General features: G+C 45.6%; 1 protein-coding gene across 9 annotated transcripts in view; it reads right to left on the reverse strand.

Annotated features, from left to right (window-relative positions):
* Positions 1 to 19,845, reverse strand: part of ILDR2 (immunoglobulin like domain containing receptor 2) — a 48,620-nt gene that overhangs the window by 9,946 nt on the left and 18,829 nt on the right. For 6 of the 9 annotated variants that reach the window (XM_073304700.1, XM_073304667.1, XM_073304666.1 and 3 more), the window contains 4 exons: positions 18,970 to 19,089; positions 7,443 to 7,499; positions 4,660 to 4,806; positions 3,738 to 3,914 (listed from right to left, as the gene is read on the reverse strand). In XM_073304700.1, the coding sequence (XP_073160801.1) occupies positions 3,738 to 3,914; positions 4,660 to 4,806; positions 7,443 to 7,499; positions 18,970 to 19,089 (501 nt within the window). The remainder of the gene's footprint in view (positions 1 to 3,737; positions 3,915 to 4,659; positions 4,807 to 7,442; positions 7,500 to 18,969; positions 19,090 to 19,845) is intronic. The other 3 variants (XM_073304691.1, XM_073304683.1, XM_073304676.1) reach the window with 1 other exon arrangement.

Consider the following 19,845-nt stretch of genomic DNA (forward strand, 5'->3'; position numbering starts at 1 on the left):
AAACTAATTTCCTGGCTAATTCTGGAAACATCTAGAAACTAATATTGGCATTATGGCTGTTAAGACGATCGTGGGAAGTGCATGGAAAATATTTTCTATTACAGGTGAAGCCTAGTGTCTGTGGTTTGACTTATCAGATCTTATTACAACAATGCAAAATGCTCCCCTTACTGAACCTTTTTATTATGCCTCTGTATGGTCCCAAAATAATAGTAGTTCACACTCGCACTCTTCATCTGAAGATTGCCATGGCCTTTTTAACAGTGGAGTAAATATTTTTATTCCTGTTTTACAGATAGGGAAACTAAGGCACAGAGAAGTTAAGTAACTTGTCCAAGATCACATGCCAAATCAGTGGAAACAGAGCCCTTCCTAATCGTCAGACTGTACTCCATCCTCATGAACTGCTGATGTGTTCTTAGGTGTTAACTGTGTCCCATGGGGCATTGCTTTTTGAGCCTTCTAGAAGACCATGTCCACAGTGGCAGCAGAACCATGCTGGCTACAAGTTTAGACTGTGTTCATAAAGATCTTGCAGTGTTTCCCTCACCAGAATGGAGAAGGATTGCTTTTTCTGAGCACTGTGCTTGCAAATGAAATGACTGCCCATCTTCCCTCCCCCATCCCAAACACCTCACACACCATGAGGTCTGTAATATACCTCTTGGACAAAAAAATCCTTGACTTCATTGATCAGGAAAACCATGCTAGAGCCTCACTAGTAACAAGTGAGTTTAAAATGGACACATTGCCTTAAAAATTACAAATACCAACAGAACAGCTGAAAGTCTATTTATTGTTTACTTGCCTGTCAAGCCTTGAGTTTAGGGATCTGTTCTCCCTACTCAGAATAACAAACTGGGGATCCTGACTTTGGTTCTATTCCTGGCTCTGTCACTGGCTCACTGTGTGATACTGGGTAAGTCACTTAGTCTCTCTAGGTCTCAGCTTTCTCATCTATAAAACAGGGATAAACATATTAACTCACCTTGCAGGGATCTCATGATTAATGTTTTCTAAACATCTAAGCTGTTTGCGACAGGGACCGTCTTTTTGTCCTCAGTTTGTACAGCACCTAGCACACTGGAGTCCTGGACTACGACTGGGGCTATGGTAATATAAATAATAAAGCTTTTTAAGATCCTCAGCTGTCTTTTTATTATTTTAAAAGTGAAAAGTCTATATAAACTGGAGTCTTGGCAAGTAAAGAGCCTTTCCATTCAGCTTTAAATTGTATCTGAGTCATAAATTTTAATTTACATTTGTATTGTGCTAATGAGCTGGGATCTCAAAAGCATATCCCTATTTCTTTTGAAGCACCTGGAACAAGGCCTGAAACCAGGTGCTCTGGCACAGTGACCGGCAGTGAAATTTCTGAAAGCAGCACGCTATGCTCCCGAACTATTCAACAATCCCCTGATGTGCCCAAGCCCACAGCCTATGTCCAGTGCTTCGTTCTATGTGCGGTGACATTTTACCAAAAAATAATATTAAGCACTGGGCTGGAGTCCAACATGTTCTGAAGATGATTTTTTCATTGGATAGGTTTCTGCTTTGGGTCAATGGCTGATTTATTTCCTATTTCTAAACACTCTGTTCCAGATCTTTCCTTTGATGATGAAAGTTTGTTCCACCAGCTCATTAGTTCACCCATTCTGATTTCAGTGGAAGAGCAAAGAAATATACAGATTGTTGAAGCTGAACGTAAGAATGGGTCTGACCTATGGTCCATATCGTCCATTCCCAGCTTCTGTCAGTCAGAGATTTAGGGACACCCAGAGCATGGGGTTGTGTCCCTGACCATCTTGACTAATAGCCATCGATGGACCTATCCTCCATGAACCTATATCATTCTTTTTTGAACCCAGTTATACCTTTGACCTTCACAACATCCCCTGGCAACAAGTTCCACACAGTGACTGTGCATTGCGTGAAGAAGCACTTCCTTATGTTTGTTTTAAACCTACTGCCTATTAATTTCATTGGGTGACTCCTAGTTCTTGTATTATGTGAAGGGGTCAATAGCACTTTCGTATTCACTTTCTCCACACCAGTCATGATTTTATACACTTCTTTCATATCCCCCCCTTGGTTGTCTCTTTTTTAAGCTGAACAGTCAGTCTTTTAAAACTCTCTTCGTATAGCAGCTGTTCCATACTCCTAAAAATTTGTGTTGCCCTTCTTTGCATCTTTTCCAGTTCTAATATATCTTTTTCAAAATGGGGTCGCCCGACCTGCATGCTGTATTCAGTGTGGCTGTATGATAGATTTATATAGTGGCATTATGATATTTTCTGTCTTATTATCTATCACTTTCCTAATAGTTCCTAACATCCTGTTAGCTTTTTCGCTGCCGCTGCACATTGAGCAGATGTTTTCAGAGAACTGATGACTCTAAGATCTTTCTTGAGTGGTAACAGTTAACTTGCATAGTTGGGATTATATATTCCAATGTGCATTACCTTGCATTTATCAACATTGAATTTCATCTGCCATTTTCTTGCCGAGTCACCCAATTTTGTGAGATTCCCTTTGTAACTCTTTGAGTCAACTTTGGTCTTAACTACCTTGAGTAATTTTGTATCATCTGTAACCTATGCACCCTGTTCACCCCTTTTTCCAGACCATTTATGAATATGTTTAATAGCATTGGTCCCAGTACAGATCATTGCAGGACCTTGCTATCTACCTTTCTCCACTGTGAAAATTGACCATTTATTCCTATCGTTTGCTTCCTATCTTTCAACCAGTTAATGATCCATGAGAGCATTTATCTTATCCCTGACTGATTACTTTGCTTAAGAACTTTTGGTGAGGGACCATGTCACAGGCTTGGCTTCCTTGAGTGCTCCTTTAGCACCTTGATCATCCAGTGGCCCCACGATTGTTTGGTAGGCTTCCTGCTTCTGATGAATTTTTTAGTAGTTCAAAAAAAAATAAAAAAAAATATAAGCGAATATGCTGATAAGGGAGGTGGAAGATTATTTCAAAAGCCTGAGTTCCTGCTTAAGCTGTCTAATTGCCTTCTCATATCAGTGTGGTGCTGTGATAAAATTCAACTTTTGATAATTAATGATTACATTCCTCCTCCCCAAATTCCCCATGCAGTTTCATATGGCAATAGTGCTCTTCCGCACTTCTCACCCTAAATTGTTGTGTAATGTGGCTGTGTCCTGATAAGTAAATGTTGTGTTCCTCCCCAAGGGTGTCTGTTTCTCAGTGGTGGCTGAAGTAGGTGGGGTAGACACACCGCACAGATATTGTAAACTTGCTACCAGTCCAGTCCCAGATCTCATTTCCAAGTTAAGTTCCACATCTTTAAAGCCCACAATGGTCTATGGTTTGGCTATGTCAGAATGCCTGTCACTGTGCTCTCCACCGTGTCAGTCTAGGAAGCTGTGGCTGACAGAGCTCAGGTTGTGATGTGCTGGGGCAAGGGACAGGCTCTGTGTGTGTCTGTGTCCATCCAGGGGGAGGGTCCCTATCCCTAGCCACAGAACTCCCTACCACAGAAGATCATCATTACCCCCATTTTACAGATGGGGAAGCTGAGGTACAAAATGACTTGCTTAAAATAATTAAAATTCATTATTAAAATTCAGGCTCTCAGTCCTGTGCTTAGATCACACCATTCTCTCCATGGAGCTAACCCTCCTTCTCCAGCCCCACTTCCTTTGAGGACTCTGCTGACTCAGAATGCTCTGACAAGCTGACAGGAGAGACAGGGTGCAGATTACCATTTTGGCTTCCTCCACTGGAGTCACTTGGCGCTAGGGGCGGGGGATGCGACTTCTCCATCAGTACAGCAGGAGATGGCCCGCCAGCTCCCGGAACAGTGGGGATGTAGTAAGGACCTGGGATGGAGGTGACAGCAGATGGGTATCCAGCTTTTGCCGCCTTGCCCGCTTCATACACTGAAAAGAGAGCAATAATTAGCAACGAAGTGCCAGCCCTTCCCCTCCAAGGTGCTCCACAACAGTACTCCTGCTGCTGCTCCTTCTTTGGATTTTGGTGACTGCCCAGCAGGAGAGGGTCTGGTGTGTTATGAATGGAACTCAAGAACCAGTGGATTTCTCTGAGCTTAAAAGGAGTTCCAGAAATGGTAAGGGACAGCTTATTCTATGCTGAAGGACCTTAAAGCATGGTTAGTCAAGGGCATTCAGCACATAAATCTAGGCTCCACTTAATTTCTTGTTTGGGTTTGTAGCAATTCATCCTGAAGACCAGAATGGGACTCTCAAGAGGCAAGCTTACTCCAGAGGCTCATGAACCTCAGCAAACCTGGCCTGAGATTTGGATTTGCAATAGAACCTGGCCTTGTTTCAGGTGTTTTGCACGACTCTAGTAGGCAGCTGCTTTGCAGCGTGGGAAGGACCATACCAGAATGTTCTCTGCTCTGCAGCCACAGCACAAACATAGCTGACAGGACTGCAGCTTCAGGATGGGAATGTGACACTAGAGGAGCAGGCCCAGTTGCCAGCACCTCGTTGGCAGGAGACTTCGACCATTAAACTATAGGTTGGGTGCTTCATTCTTAGTAACAGGCAATCTTTAGTCAAGTGGAGCACTCAGGATGGGGAAGGGTATGAGCAGATTTCCCTCACACATAGCAAAAGGGATATGGGAGGAGGCTTCGCACTTTGGTCCCTGATCACTCACATGCCCGTGGGCAGCAGCAGGAATCTGGACAGCAGGGGCAGCGGACGTAGCAGCAGCAGCTATGTGGGCAGCATTGGCACCAGCAGATCCCAACCAGGAGGAAAAACAGGAAAGCCCCCAGGATCACCAGGCCCACAAACACCCACTCTGGAAACCAAATGAGAACAAATGGTCAAAGGACACAACAAACTGTAAAAGGCAAGGGCAAGGACTCCAGCTGGAGGGGTAGGGACAGAACAGGCATGTGGGCTAATAGAAGGAGCAGGATCTCTCCTGGTGAGAAGTAAGGAGACAATAGGTCCCTTCTACTGTCTACACTGCAATCAGAGGTATGATTACAACACGTGTAGATACACTGGAGCTGGCTGTCATCTAGCTAGCTCAAAGACCAGCAGCAGTGAAGGTGTGGCAGCAGGGCTGTACAAGCCCAACCGGGACCATGGGTACATACTCGAGTGTCTAGCCCGTGCTGCCACAGCTTCACTGCTGCTGTTATTCAAGCTAGCTAGATCAAAGCTAGCTTGGGTACATCTACATCTCGGTCACATCTCGGAGACAGAGGGTGAGAGGCATAGAGACAGGCTCCATCTCACTGTGCTGGACAGAGGAGGTGCTGTGGGGTGAACAGTATGGAGGCACTAGCCCTACTCTGTTCTTGTGGGACAGAATCCCCTTTGACGGGTTAGAGGCAGAGCAAGACAAACATCATAAAACATGTTACACAAACATTTGTTTTCTCCAGCTGCGTTTGTGCCCTGTTTGTGCATGCTCTACGCCAGCATTCTAGTTTTAATTACACAAATGGTGGCAGAAAACACACTATAAATAGCCTGGTAAATGAGCCAAACAAGGCTGTGCCTGCCCCTTCACTACTAGGCCCACGCACACTATTATTCTTGTGAATGTACTTGGAGAATATTACATTCAGCGCTGCATCCAGCCAGGAAATCTGACAGCAGCCACATTTTTCTACCACTGATGCCTCAAGAGAGCTCCATGTGGCCCAGAAAGGAAAAGACTAAAAATGTGCTAACATTCCCTAATCTCCCTGATCCATTCCTCTCTAAGAAACTTAAAGGCCCAGTGGGTTTTTTCCAAGTCCTCATCTCTTCTAAAGGAATGACATTCATTCAGTCAAGGAAAAGAAACAATATCACATGACACAGACAACCAATCACAGCTCAGCAATACAACTCAAATTTAAAATCTGTAGCAGCAGTTTCCCTCGGTGTTTCACAATCCATCAATAAAGGGAAAAAAGCCTGTCGGGGAAAAAACTCACCAAATCAATGTGAGAAGACTGGGATTTGTTGGCAGACATTCCAAAAGAGGCTAGAGTCATGAAGTACATTATAGGTTGCAACTCAGCTCTAGCAAGTGGATGTTTGGAGTCAGTGCTCCTGTCACAGGGGCCTTGGAGTTATAGGGAGATCTTTGGTGTGTACCAAGTTAGGGACGTGCTTAAGTAATGAGTACAAGGAAACAGCAAAAGATGCTGCTGGATCCATTACAGACACAAATCAAGGTGTTTATCCAGTTAAAAGTGTGATTCCATACTCCTTTTCCTGATACAGCCATTGTTATTTCCTCACACAGCAGTGCTGAATATGATCGAATTCATACAAACACTAAGGTTACTGTGGTTACCATTTCTGAGTTGCTTATTGTCACTTAAACCTGTGCAAAGCAGGTATAAAAAGCTACCTGATGAATATACTAGCATTTTACATCTACTTTGCACAGGTGTAAATGGTGACAAAAGGTGCAAGAAATTGGAGAATCAAACCTTGTTGAGTATATTTGTTGAAAAGACTCCTCCTACTACACTGAATCCTCTGCTGGTTCTAATGTTATGGCTAACATTAGGGGTCTTTACCCTCTTTTCCATGTGTGTGTCTGGGACAGATTATTCCCCCTTCATGTGCACTTAGAGCTGCTCTTGTGTATGAAAGTGGGTATGAGAAGTCTATTTTGTGGGGAGAGACAGACTTTGGTTTAGTGCCCTCAGGCTTCAGTCATTTCAGACATACCCAGAGCTGAATGCTTTCTCATCTCTTCCCTCTGAAAGACCATCTGATGTAGAATCTTGGACTAGATCCTCTATGGGGTTGGGAAATGCTTAAAAGTGGGATCCCATTAATTTGGATAGTAAGGGATTTGTGCAGTCCAGAAAATCCTCAGGCCCCTCCCCAACTATCTGGCTGTAGCTAGATCCCCTGATAATGTAGCATTACCGCACAGAAGAACAGCTCCCACAGCTTGGTTTGGCCTAGTATCCCTCCTTTAGCAGGGGTGCCACATATGTGCAGCCTTCGGTGGCTGATTTTCATAGCACTATCCCATAACATAAAGTTAGGCCTTTTAAGAGTACTTCTTCTTGAGGGCATCCAGGGGTGCATCCACACTGTACTTTGTAGATGTACAAGGGTGCTAAGATATTACGGTATGGATAAAACGGAGTTGCCACGATCATGGTGGTGTGGCATGATCACAGGCATACAGCTTGATATAAAACCTCTTGTAAATAGACTTTTCCACTCTAGTGCTGGGCCTGTCTCTCAGCTCTTTCTGTCTTTTGCATCCCTGTGTTACAGCCCCGCCCTATCCCCAGCATGAGGTTTGATATTTCTCAGTGCAATATGCACTTCGAACAAGCGACAGTCTATCACAGAATACAGAAGACGCACACAAGTAAGAAGGAAATTAATGTGCAGTGCAGAGGAGGGATGGACAAACAAGGCGAGAGGGAAGGTGGGTCAATAAAGGGTTAAATGACTGAATACCTGGCATAATCTCCACAGCAAAACTTGGCAAGAGATCAGCAAGCAGCCCTGTCCTGCCTAGAAAAGACAGAAGGAGGAGAACAGGGAGAGAGGTTACTGCAGGAAAAACACACTCCCCAGCCCCTGCCTTAGCTTTCAGCCCCCTTCCTCATCGTGGGATTGACCCACATATGCTCTGTGAACTATATGGTTGAGGGATTTCATCACCTCCACAGTAATTGGCCCTGCTCAATGCCTGGTGGCTGTCTATGTATCTGTCTGGCCTTGATTTGACCAACTGGGCTGGGGGGGAGGGAGAGAGTCAGGAATGGAATCACTCCAATCTAGGCAGAGGTTTGCAAGAAGGGGGTCCATGCGGCATGATTACAAGGCGATGCCTGCAGGGTATTGTTCTACACTCACACACACTACACATAGGCATGCACACTCACACACAAACACACTCATCTGGGGGCTTGAGTGATTCAATTTTTAAAGAATAATTTTACTGGCATAAAAAAGAGAGAGCGTGCAAAAGACCATAGCTGGCTGGATTAGAAAAGGGTTGACCCCCCGTGCCTCCTACAAGTAATCCACATGCACACAGCACATGCACATGTGATGTTTTTCCATATGGGACACTGCAGCTGCACAGATAGGTTCACAAGAGATGCCATAATGACTATATGGGGTGGGGGTATGATGGGATGTCTGTATAACCTGGAGATGCTTTGAGATGTAGAGCCAATATCCAAGTGAAGCAAACCAACCAGGAAAGGATTTCTGTGAAACCTCACTGGACCTCTTGCTTTTTCCATTTGAATTTACAGTGAATGTGACAAACAAAATCCAAGCCCTAAGGGCAACTTGGTACCTCTTTGTTTTGGAACTGCATGTATGAAATGTAGCTAATGCACAGCATATGTCCTGAATGTAGGTAAAGTATACTACAGACATATATGTATATGCCAGTACATATACAGAATGCCCCTGCGTGCATCTGTGCTGTGTGTATATTTATATAGCACCAACAGTTTGCTAGGTTATTTACAGATATGCAGGAAGGAGAAGAGCTTGCAGTCTGAACAGACACATATGGGGGATGGAAAGTAAGGCAGGCAACCAAGTGTAAGTCAGTTAAAGGTGGTATAAAGTCATCTTTAACACCCCCGCCCTCAGGTTTTGCACTGAGCAGAGCTCAAACACAGTGATTAACTGGACCCAAAATCCTTGGTTTCTAGTCTCTCCCTGAAGCATGTTAAAATCAACTAGAATCTCACTCTCCACTTTTTCATTGCTTCAGCAGAGTGTCTAGAGAGAGAAAATCCACACAAATGGTTGCTGGAGCCACAGAGAACATTCTAAATTCAGGCAGTGCTTTGCAACCCATCAAAGCTGTTCTGGTACACACTGTAAAACCATCAGTCCCAACGAGCTCTCAGAGTCTTAGCAGAAGATGTAAAGATGATCCTTCAGATAAAGTGTTCCTTATTTATTATTTTAAAATAGGGTTCTATCCATCAGTCTATGGCAACATTTTCATCAAAGTGTCCAAAGAATTTCATGGAATCCAGGTAGTCCATTCCCTGGAAGTACCAAATGTCCAGACTACTCTCAGTCAGCATACACGTATATCTGTGTATTGTACACAAGATATGGGCTACGCATCGTGTGTGTCAGAGGTGTGCCAGATAACTCTTGCATGTCACAAGCATGCTCTACACATGCACACCGGATGCATGGCTCCCATCACAAGTATGCTATACTCATACATGCGCCACATGCTCATCAAATATATGCCTTATTTACACACAAGAATCACATGCATGCAAAATGTATTTGCAGGTACAAACACACATTTACATTGCACGGCTGCAGAAAGCATCTCTGTCTCCTGTTTGTTTACTCTGCATGCAGGCAGACTGTGTCCCTTGCAGTGACATCAGAGGTACAAGGATGGTAAAATATGAAGAGATAAGACGGCGATACACCAGTTGGGAGCAGGCACTGGCCTGGGTAACTCCATCTCACAATGTAGTGCCTCTCATTTGAAGCCCACCCTAAAACCTGAGCTCCCTGTAGTAGTTCTGGGTTTTATGGATAGGTGCTTCACGGTTCCAAGGATGTCCTGGTAAAACCACAGCTATACAATGTGAGAGGAGGCAAATGTCAGGAACCATGCTGCTGTTGGAAATCCTAAATTGTTGTGAGGACAAGCAGGACAACCATTCCATGCAATCTGTGCAACAGTTTACTCAGTTAGACCCCTTCAATAAGCACAATGTGACGTGTCTGGATTTAGGAGGAGAGAGAGTGGATCGCTTCACCATGCCAGAAGGGCAAATAAAGCTGGAATCTTGAGAATACAGCAAAATTCCCACCTTCACATCAGCAGGTTCTGCATTACCTCTGCACTCAAGGCTTTCTCCCCACTCCTCCCTGTCTGTGTGAGGGATTCAGTCTGTGAAGGAATTCACAAAGCCCTCTCAGGAGAGGCCAGTTCAGTGAAACCCAGGGCAGAGGCCACATCTGAACCTAAACCTGTTGATGTGAATAGCCCAGCCAGCTACCAGAAAACAATACACTGCGTGACTTTGCCTCAACTAACTTTCAGCACTTTGATTCTTTCCCGGGGCTGAGTTAATTCACTGGTCGCCTGTCCCTCAGTGCCATGTAACTTCCCCCCTTCACAGACCCTCCCCCTGCTCCTCATTTTTAATAACGGCTGTTAAGTAGGCTAGGCTGCAGAGAAACATTTCAGCTGACCCAGCCGCTCCTGTTCATACCAGTGGTTACCACAGCAACGGCTGGGGGAGGTAGCACACAGGCTTGTCGTGAATGCTCGCTAATTGAAGGCCGACTTTCCTCCCACAGTGATGAGCAACAAGTGAAGCAAAAATATACAGCAAGAGGGAGGGATTAGATGGCTCAAGGCGGCAGGGAGTGAGGTATAAGATTCTTTCACCTCTAGGTTTAGCTTGATTCAGGCCCAGGATGATACTGACAAAAAGTGTCATGCAGGAAATGAATTGGGGGCATCAGCCTAGTTCCTAGGGAACAGGCGCCCCAGCAGGCCACCCCAATTGGGATTAGCTGCCTGCTGCTCCCATGCTCTGAAGTCTCAATAGAAAAGCCAAGGACTGAATGGGCCACAGAGCTGTACTCCCCTCTGCCCCCGAGACGAGGTGGTCAGTCTGGCACAGGTCAGTGAGGAGAAAGCTCACAGTCCCTGACCTGTCCCTGTCCCGTGAATAAACACCAGCGCTCCATATCACGCTGACTCCTTCCATTGGCACCAAACTCATTTTTTTAAAAGTAAGCTTGGAAGAGGGAGAGTGGGGGCTAGAAAGGAGCTGTCAAGGAGAAAACAGTTTATTCAAATACCCTGATAAGAGGTCGTCCATTTTTGTTGCCTATTTATTATTGCGTGGCCTGTGTCGGAAAGCGGACAGTGGGCATTTTGATAAATGAATTGAAATGGCTGTCTAGTTTCTTCTGTAAATGCCTCTATATCCACAAGGACTGTAACTTCTTGTGCTAGCACCCCTCAGTGCATCCCAGCAGACACCTCGTTGTCTAGATGGCCCCATTTTCCAGGATTATCCCGGATGGTTTTATTCAGAATAGGAGTTTGTCCTTGTGTCAATAAAAATCAGGGACGTGTTGGCGCTGTCTCTATTCCCACCACACTGCTGATTATGCTTTCCACACAAGCAACTCCAGCAGCTGCCTCTCAGTTGTTCCCTCAGCATGCACCTGCTGCCTCTCGGGCACAAGCGGAAGTTGTGGCCACTCAACTGCAGCTGAGAGGCACAAAGACTAGAGTGGCAGCACAAGGACAGCAAGGGCCATCACCAAGTGGGAGGAGGATCTTTAGCCCTGTAGACAGACTCGGGTGTAGAAGGACTGGGGAGGGAGAGGAAAATTGGAAATGGGGATAAGCCAAGAGAAAGCAGCGCAGACCTGGAAGGTGGGGAAGTAAAAGGGAAGGAGAGAGGAGTCCTAAAACCAGAGGGAGGAGAGAGAGAGAAAACGAAAAAACTTAAGAACTTAATATGCAGGTTTCAGAGTAACAGCCGTGTTAGTCTGTATCTGCAAAAAGAAAAGGAGGACTTGTGGCACCTTAGAGATGAACGAATTTATTTGAGCATAAGCTTTTGTGAGCTACAGCTCACTTCATCGGAATGCATCCGATGAAGTGAGCTGTAGCTCATGAAAGCTTATGCTCAAATAAATGTGTTCATCTCTAAGGTGCCACAAGTCCTCCTTTTCTTAATATGCAGGGTAGATGATACACCCAGGAGAGGAGCAAGAAGTTAGGTCTGACCTGGAGACAGAGGAGACAAATAGCTGAATGGAATGGGGTCTATAGAGAAGAGGGTAAAAAAAACAGAGTTGGAGAAAATAATGAGGGAACGCAGGGTTAAGTACTTTGAAGAGCAGGAGGAATCAGGGATGGAAGTGAGTGGCAATATGTTCCCTTTGGGGGGATTGATGCTCTGATCCCCCCCGGTAGCAGTGCCTCACTATTTCCTTCCCAGTAGCAGAAGAACATGCTATTGTCGTCAACCTGTGTTACACTCAAGGGGCCCTGGCACTTGAAGACTGACCCAATAGGGGCATCAGAAAGCGGAGTGGAGAAAGCATGGCTCTCATAAATCGGAGGCTCTTCCAAGGCAGCTGCTGGGAGATTTATTGGGAGAGTGTGGCCTTGTAATGAGTTCCTCCTTGCTCCCTCTGCGAGCAGTAAACTTTTCTTTTTTTCCCGTCCCTCTTTTCTCTGTTTGTCAGTCAGAGGGAGAAACAGAGGCAGCCTTCTGGGAGATCAAAGCTTTAGCAGGCAACAAAGACCTCCAAAGAGGCTGTTGCCATGGAAACCTTAGTAGCTGAGGCCTTTTAATCGTGCCATTCTCCTTTGTTAGCAGCGTGTGGCTGGGGCTGACAAATAAGAAGGAACAGGGTGGAGGGGGGGAATCCTTGGCAACAAGTAGTATTTCTAAATGGCATGAAATAAGTAACGGGGGCGGGGGGGGGGGTTGGACAGAGTTTCAGGAGAGAGGCAGCAATGCTGCATGGGTGCGCAGTGGAAGGATCTATGGGAAAGCAACATCACACAGGAGTTTAGCAAGAGAAGACACCCTTGGTGCCCTCTCGAGGCACCACAGCACTCACAGGTGCGAACACAAACTGGTCTCGTTTGTCTTGTCCTTTGTAAAATAATTTACTCCTTGCTCCTGCCCACTTTATGGTTCTCTGGCCCAGGCAGAGCTATGGGTAAGAAAGTCTTGGTTATAAAGCTGTTTGTGGGCCTTCCTGGGCTGAATTCTGGGCCTCTAGCCTCCTGTGCATACCAGTGACACTAACACATCTGCCAACTACTGTGACAAGTAGGCTGGGATGTTATTGGCAGCTCTTCAATGGAATAAAATGAAATGCTACAGCTGTCATCCTGTTAGGGCAATTTCCTGCCATGAACTCTCCCCTCCCTGGATTATAGACGCTGATGTGGGCTCAGTCTCTCTTGGGGCAGAAGAGACTAAAGCTGGCACTGCTTATAACAGGTTAAATAAGTCATCTTATTGACTAAGAACATAGCACAAAGGTCCAACCACACACACACAGTAGCATGCATTGATTTACACAACAAATACATTGGACAGGTAGGTAGCTATTATTACAATGTGGGTAAGTATATAAGTAGGTATATATATCTACAACTATGCCTCTCTGTGTATATTGGGCTAGGAAGAATCTGATTTTTATGCTTTATGAATTTTGACAGGTAACATAAATTACCAAATTTTTAGTTTATCAACTTTAAATGTTTGCTTACTAACATGGGATTAAGAAAACCCCAGATGCTAATTGTTTAATTTAAAAAGTAATGACTGGAGAAGTCTAGGCTTCTAGGAGATTCATTAATAAAATACTATCTGATAATTGTGTAATTCATGTTGTGTTAATTGACCTGCCAAATGGAACAGAGAATAAAAGAAGTCAACAGTTGTCTAGCAAAGCAGTGTGGTCCATTAGCTAGAACACAAGACTGCCAGTTAGGATTCCTGGGCTCTACCCCTGACTCTTCCAGAAACTCACTGTATGTCTGAGAACTAGTCATCTTAACCTAATCTGTGCCTAAATTCCCCAGCTGTAAAATGGGGATCATATTTAATAACCTGGGTAAAGAGCTTTGAGGTCCTCAGATGAAAAGGACTATAAATAATAATTATTTTATCACAAGTGTAGTACATTGTATATGTTTAATAGAGACAGTAGGCTTAAGCTACAGAAATCACTTAGCCTAGCTAAAGGGTCCTGATCCCCAAGGAAAGAACATGAATTAAACTAGCATCACCAAAACCCCAGGATGTCACTGCGATGCACTATATTAGTCCTGACACTACAGCAGGTACAGTGCCTAGCACATTGGGACTCTGATCTCTGATTGGGGATTCTAGATGCTATCATAATACAAATATTTAATAATAATTTGTATTAATACTCTTTGAATACTCATCCTGTCCTTATTCTAGAGTGGGTTCATTTGCTCCCAATCTCATTCCTGCCTCTATAGCAAAACACTTTTTTCCCACTGATCTCCTTAGATAAAGGCCCTGATTCAGCAGTCCATGCCCATAAGTGCTTTGCTGAATTTTAGGCACATGCTTAAATCCCACTGGCTTTGCTGAACAGGGGATGGATTTAAGCACATGCTTAAATGCTTTGCTGAATTGGGACCAAAGTGAGAACAGCCAGTGGAATTCTACAGTGCAACGAGGAGCTACCCTTATCTTTGATATGGAAGTGTGACCCAGGGACACTAAAAATCCCAGCCTGGCTGCTCAGATCAAGATGGAAGATTGCAGATGCAATCTGCAGTCTCCATGAGCTGTATATGTCCATATAAAGACACGCGCAGCTGCAATCTACTCCATTTTATTCAAATTATAGTAGAAGCAGCTCCTGAGGTTGCTAATGAAGCCCTTGGTTGGGCAAAGTTTGTGACCCTCTGCCCTTAACTATGTAAATATCACTGTATTTTTGCCGCCTCCCAAATCTTCCTCATGTTGTTACTGATGTCAAATGATCTTGTCAAGCTGCATCCTCCCTTTAACCTGCATACTTCCTATGCTTCTGAGGTTCAAATCTGAGATATTTTTCCTATTTCCTCTTAAGCACTCATTGGTCTCCTCTCTTATTCTGCCCTCCCCAATTTCCATTTTCGTCAACTGATATGATAAGGAGGTAGAACTCCTGCTCCCCTCACAACCTCCAGCCAATGTTTTAAAAGATGCAGCGACCCCCAAAATAAGCAATGTACAGTGTATTTTAAAAGGAAATGTCAATAGGGAGCAGATACTGTGCATGATGGGAAATCCAAACTCTCTCAGACATCATCCCTTTACTGTTTCAGCTGCTCCCAATAGGGAGTCAGCCTTTCATCTGATCAGCAAACAGCAAACAAAATGCATTGAGCATCCCCTAGGATCACAGAAGTTCTCAAATCTACATTTATATTCAGTCTGTCCTTGCAATTCACTAATATCCAGAAGAGAAGTGGAATGGTATCAGAATATCCCAGAAAGTTCCAGAATATTAAAAAATTATATTTCTTTATTGCTGGCTGCCTATCTCCTGCATTAAAGGGCACTGTCTTGCTTTCAGTCATCACCACATTGAGAGAGAGAGAGAAGGAGAGGCAGGAAAAAGAAGAGTTGGAAGGACAAGGAGACAGGGAGGAAGGGAAGGTAATTGGGATGTCACTGATACACATACATAACGGGTTTGATCATTCTGCCTGATGACCAACACCCAGGAGAGGAAGCGAATGCAAGCTGCTCCAACCAGCCTATGAAGCAGAGCAAAGTACACCCAGAACAAGACTGCTCTCTTGCTCTTGGAGAGCCCATTGAAGTGCACTTTCCTGCCGTGCAGGTGCTGCACACAGACAAACGGACAAAGTGCAATGACAGAAAACAGGCTGCCTGAGCTGCAAGTTCCTCACAGTAAAAGCACAAAGGACTAGAGCAGTGTGACCGGACGTATCAACTCTGCACTGATGAGCTGAGGGTTAAGCAGCTGGTCTGGACGCAGGAAGTCAGCCCCCTGGCCTCTACTGGGCAGGCTCCCAGTGACAGGAGCATTCAAAAGAGAGCAGCTCAGCCCAGTCTGGGCTGACCAAGGAGGAGAGCAGTCGGGTGCAGCAGCATTCTGCCAAGAAGCTGCCAGGACGGGGCCTCCTAGCCAAACCACTGGAAGCACATTGACTGCAGGAACTGAGGATGACGACTTGCTGCCAACAGGGGAAAGGGCCCCAGAGATGAACCTGGGAGAGAGCCAGAAGGGATCCCAAGACAGAGCTGTGACACTGACAGAGGTTCCAGAAACAGTGGTAGGAAATGACCCAGGGAGTGCATAGTGATACCAGACCCCTAGGCCATATATATGGCCTATGGTTTTGAAAGACACTGGGTCAGAACCCAGTGGAGTAGGATGGGACCAGGTTCCCCTACCCCACCTTGGGGACTAGAGCTACTAGGCAGAGCAGCTCTTGACTCTCGCTGTGGGACAATACTGCCAGTCTGGGGCACACAGGCACCCCCCAACAGCCAGTACAACATAAAGCAGGGCAAGGCTCTTTCCCCCATATAATCTTTTATACACAGGTTCCAAGATTTGAAACAACATTAATTTATCTAGGCTTCTCCTGTCTCCACGGTAGCACATTGCTTCACCATGGTATCTGAGAAGCAGTGCAACCAGGTGGATAGACCACTGGACTTGGACTCAGGAGACTGGGTTTTATTATAGACTCTGCCACAGTCCTGCTTTGTGACCTTGGAGAAGTCTCTTCCCCTCTCTGTGCCTCAGTTTCCTCATTTGTAAAATGGGACTAATGATACTGACCTTCTTGGCAAAGTGCTTTGAGATCTACTGATGAAAAGTGCTATATAAGAGCTCGGTATTCCTAATTATATTATTATTATTTATAATGATACTGAGATTTGGTGGCCAGCTAGGTGTCTTTGGGGTGTGAGGATGAGGCACAGTTAAATAGCCTATCCACATAGCAATATCCGTGCTGGCATCACATAACAAGACCCATAGCTAGTATCTGGGAGAGATGGGCCTAAACTGAAAAGTCAGGATCCAGACCTGGATTTAGAGCAAACCGAAGTTCAGAGGTGTTCAGATCTGGGGTTCAGGCTTGTGTCAAGTGCAAGATAGTGCCATGGAACTGGACACGGAGGTGCCAGTGGTTAATGCTGATTTCCCTTGCCCAAGGGCCCACTGTCAACCTCATGTCTGTAGGTGGGCTTTGGCAGTGCATTAAAATACATCAGTGTGCTTATCTTCCATATTGGTTGAGTGTTTTTCCTCCAGCACTACCACTTGCTGCACTGTACTCCTCTGTTTCGATGTCATCTAAGTACTCATCTGAACCAGGAGGCCAACATGCATGTTCCAGTGTGTGCATGTACAGCCTCTACACAAGTTATCTATTCATGTGTTTTAATATGACCTTCACCACAGTAGCAATATATCAATATACAACATTAAGGAAGGTAATATTTCTCCAGAGGGACCATGCCCTCATCACCTGCCACTTCTCTGATTTCAGGTTTTAACTTCTGATTTCTAGGGAATTAATTTACGGCAAACTATGGCTCATGCTTTAAGAGAAAAAGGTTGGTTTTGGCTGATGTTTAAAATATTGTTTTCCTTGATTATACCAGTATAACCCACCATGTGGACATTCTTATTAAGGTACAAGAGTGGCTATGCTGGAGTTTACTAAACCAGGGGAAGGGATAGGACAGTACTGGGCAAGAGAGGCCCCACCCCTCAGCAGCTGTAGGGCATGCTCCTGGTGGACGGATGGTTTAAAAGGACAGGGGTGGGCCAGAGAAAGGAGATAGAGGCTGTATCAGGAAGTGAGGCTGAAGCCTGGAGCTATGAGAAGGGTGGCTCCAGCACTGTTAAGGCCACTCTGGAAGCAGTGATCCAGATCCCCCTTCTCTTTGGGAGTTGAAAACTCACAAGAGACTGTGAAGAACTAGGCAATGTTCCACTGGCAGACTAAGCAGAAGCGACCTATGGGAAGTATATCTGGATGTGGATCAAACAGTGGTCTGGACACTGTAATGCCCCTCTTGAGTCAGGACCTGGTGGAGTGGATGGGCCTGAGTCTCTTTACCTGGCTCCTCTGCACTTCTTAGATGACAAAACCCTAAGGGCAGTGGAAGGGACATTCCGGAGAGAGATTGAGACCTGCCACATGCAACCCAATTGGAGCTAATGTGGCCACTCACACATAGGCGCCAATTCCGTGGGTCCTGCGGGGCTGGAGCACCCAAGGGGAAAAATTAGTGGGTGCTTTGCACCCACCAGCAGCAATGCTCCCCAGCATGCTGCATCCCCGCTCCTCCCCCTCCCTTCCAGCACTTCCCGCTCCCTCCCGCCCAGCCGCCTAATAGCTGTTTGGCGGCGCTTAGGACTTTCCGGGAGGGACGGGGAGGAGTGGGGACGCAGCGCACAGGGGAGGAGGCAGAGAAGAGGCAGGGCAGGGGCAGGGACTTGGGGGAAGGGGGTGGAATTGGGGTGAGAAGAGAGCGCCCTATGCTGCTGTGGGCAGAGTGGCACGCTCTTCAAAATAGAGTCTGCTGTCTGATACCAGACAAAAACATGGCCAATATTGTCCCAGTACTGAACAGGGGACAAACCAGCCAAAAGGAGGACTGTCCAGTATAAAACCGGACGAGTGGCCTTCCTAGCTGGGACCTGTTGTAGAACGATCAGGCCAGAAAGAACTGAGCCACTGCCTGACCACTAGGCTGGCTGGCTATAAGACTGACAAACTACAGGGGCCTTTTCCCAGTTTAGTTTTTGCTTTGGAAGCAGTTTCAGTTAAATCAGAAAAGGCCATTCTTATTCCAGAATAAGTGTTACCACATGAGGAAGTGTACCAAGTGTAACTATAGAAGTTGAACTATACTGATATAATTATATTGGTATAATTGGAAAAATCTCCCATATAGACAAGCTCTTATAACAAAAACTGGTGCCCTCTCATTTCCTCTTCAGGGATGAGCCTCCAGACAATCTGCGAGAACGTTAGGAGCTGCCTGCCCGCATTACAGATCTCAATGCAGCAAAAAACAGTGCATTTGGGATCTATTTAGTGTATATTTTTAAAAGACACAATCTCAGATTTTTTTATTTGCTGGCATTTTATCTGTTTAAATCTTAAATAGGGGGCCAGATTCTCCACTGCCCTGCCCTTTAGACAGCCACTTGCACATGGGTCAAGTGAGAGCTATGTGGATGTGAAACATTCCTGTTCGGGTTTGGCAGGTTTGACACCCACTTTCCCAGATGCAAATGACTGCCCAAGGTGCGGGGCAGTGGAGAATCAGACCCAGGAAATATAATATCTATAGAGAGAAATATATGCTACACTCGCAATATACTGCATAAACATACGCAGAGGAGACAGAGCATGAGAACTTTCCACTGAGGAAGAAGCAAATTGTGAAATGTGGCTCACCCAGAACCAGCAGCTCCACTGACTCCTCATTCTTGCCCTCCAAATCGTCAGGGGTGATGATGAGACAGTAATAGAGCCCACTGTCTCCCCACATCAGCTTCCCAATACGGAGGTCTGCATCTGAAAAACAAAAAATGTAGAGGATGGGGCCATCCCCCAGCCTCCTCTAGAAATGAAGGATTGACAACACTGGCTCCAACTCCAAGTGCAACCCCCTGGGAGCTGTCACTGACAGGAGCAGATGTTTGTTCCCCAGTAGTTTGTGGGGATTACATCCCTAGCTAGTGCTGTGTGACAGGTCAAGCCTCTAGCTGTAGATTAAGAGACCAATCCAACTCCCCATTAATTCCAGAGGGAGGTGGAATTGGATCCTAAGAAAGTAACACAAGCCCATTACTCTGAAAATATATGTAGCTCAGTAAGCTGTGGTGTTGAATGAGGAGTTGGAGTAACACCACAAGCAAGGCCCACAAAGAGAGTGCAAGGCAGAGGATGGAGTCTTTGGACAAACCACTAACTCCCCTTCCTTTTGCCCTCCCTACTGGCAATGGCCCAGTGACTTGACAGTACTCCTGCTGGGCAAATGGGGTTTAGATGCTACTCCCTCTGGAACACATCAACCATCTACCAAAGGCATCACTAGAAAACAAAGTAAAATATTCTCTCCCCTCCAAGAGGTGAGTGTGTTTCCTCCACACCAGAGAGCAAGGGGCTAGTAACCCCTACCAGCTAACTGGCTTGTTGAATTAGAACAGATGACATGTATTGAGGAGTCCTAGTCTCACATGACCTCTTCCCACAAAAGACTGAGGGAAGTCTCAGCCCCCACCAGCTGAGTTCACACAGCTTAAATCTCTTCTTTTTCTCCTTCCTGAA

The sequence above is a fragment of the Lepidochelys kempii genome, chromosome 1, assembly GCF_965140265.1.
Source record: "Lepidochelys kempii isolate rLepKem1 chromosome 1, rLepKem1.hap2, whole genome shotgun sequence".
In the NCBI taxonomy this organism is placed as follows: domain Eukaryota; kingdom Metazoa; phylum Chordata; order Testudines; family Cheloniidae; genus Lepidochelys; species Lepidochelys kempii.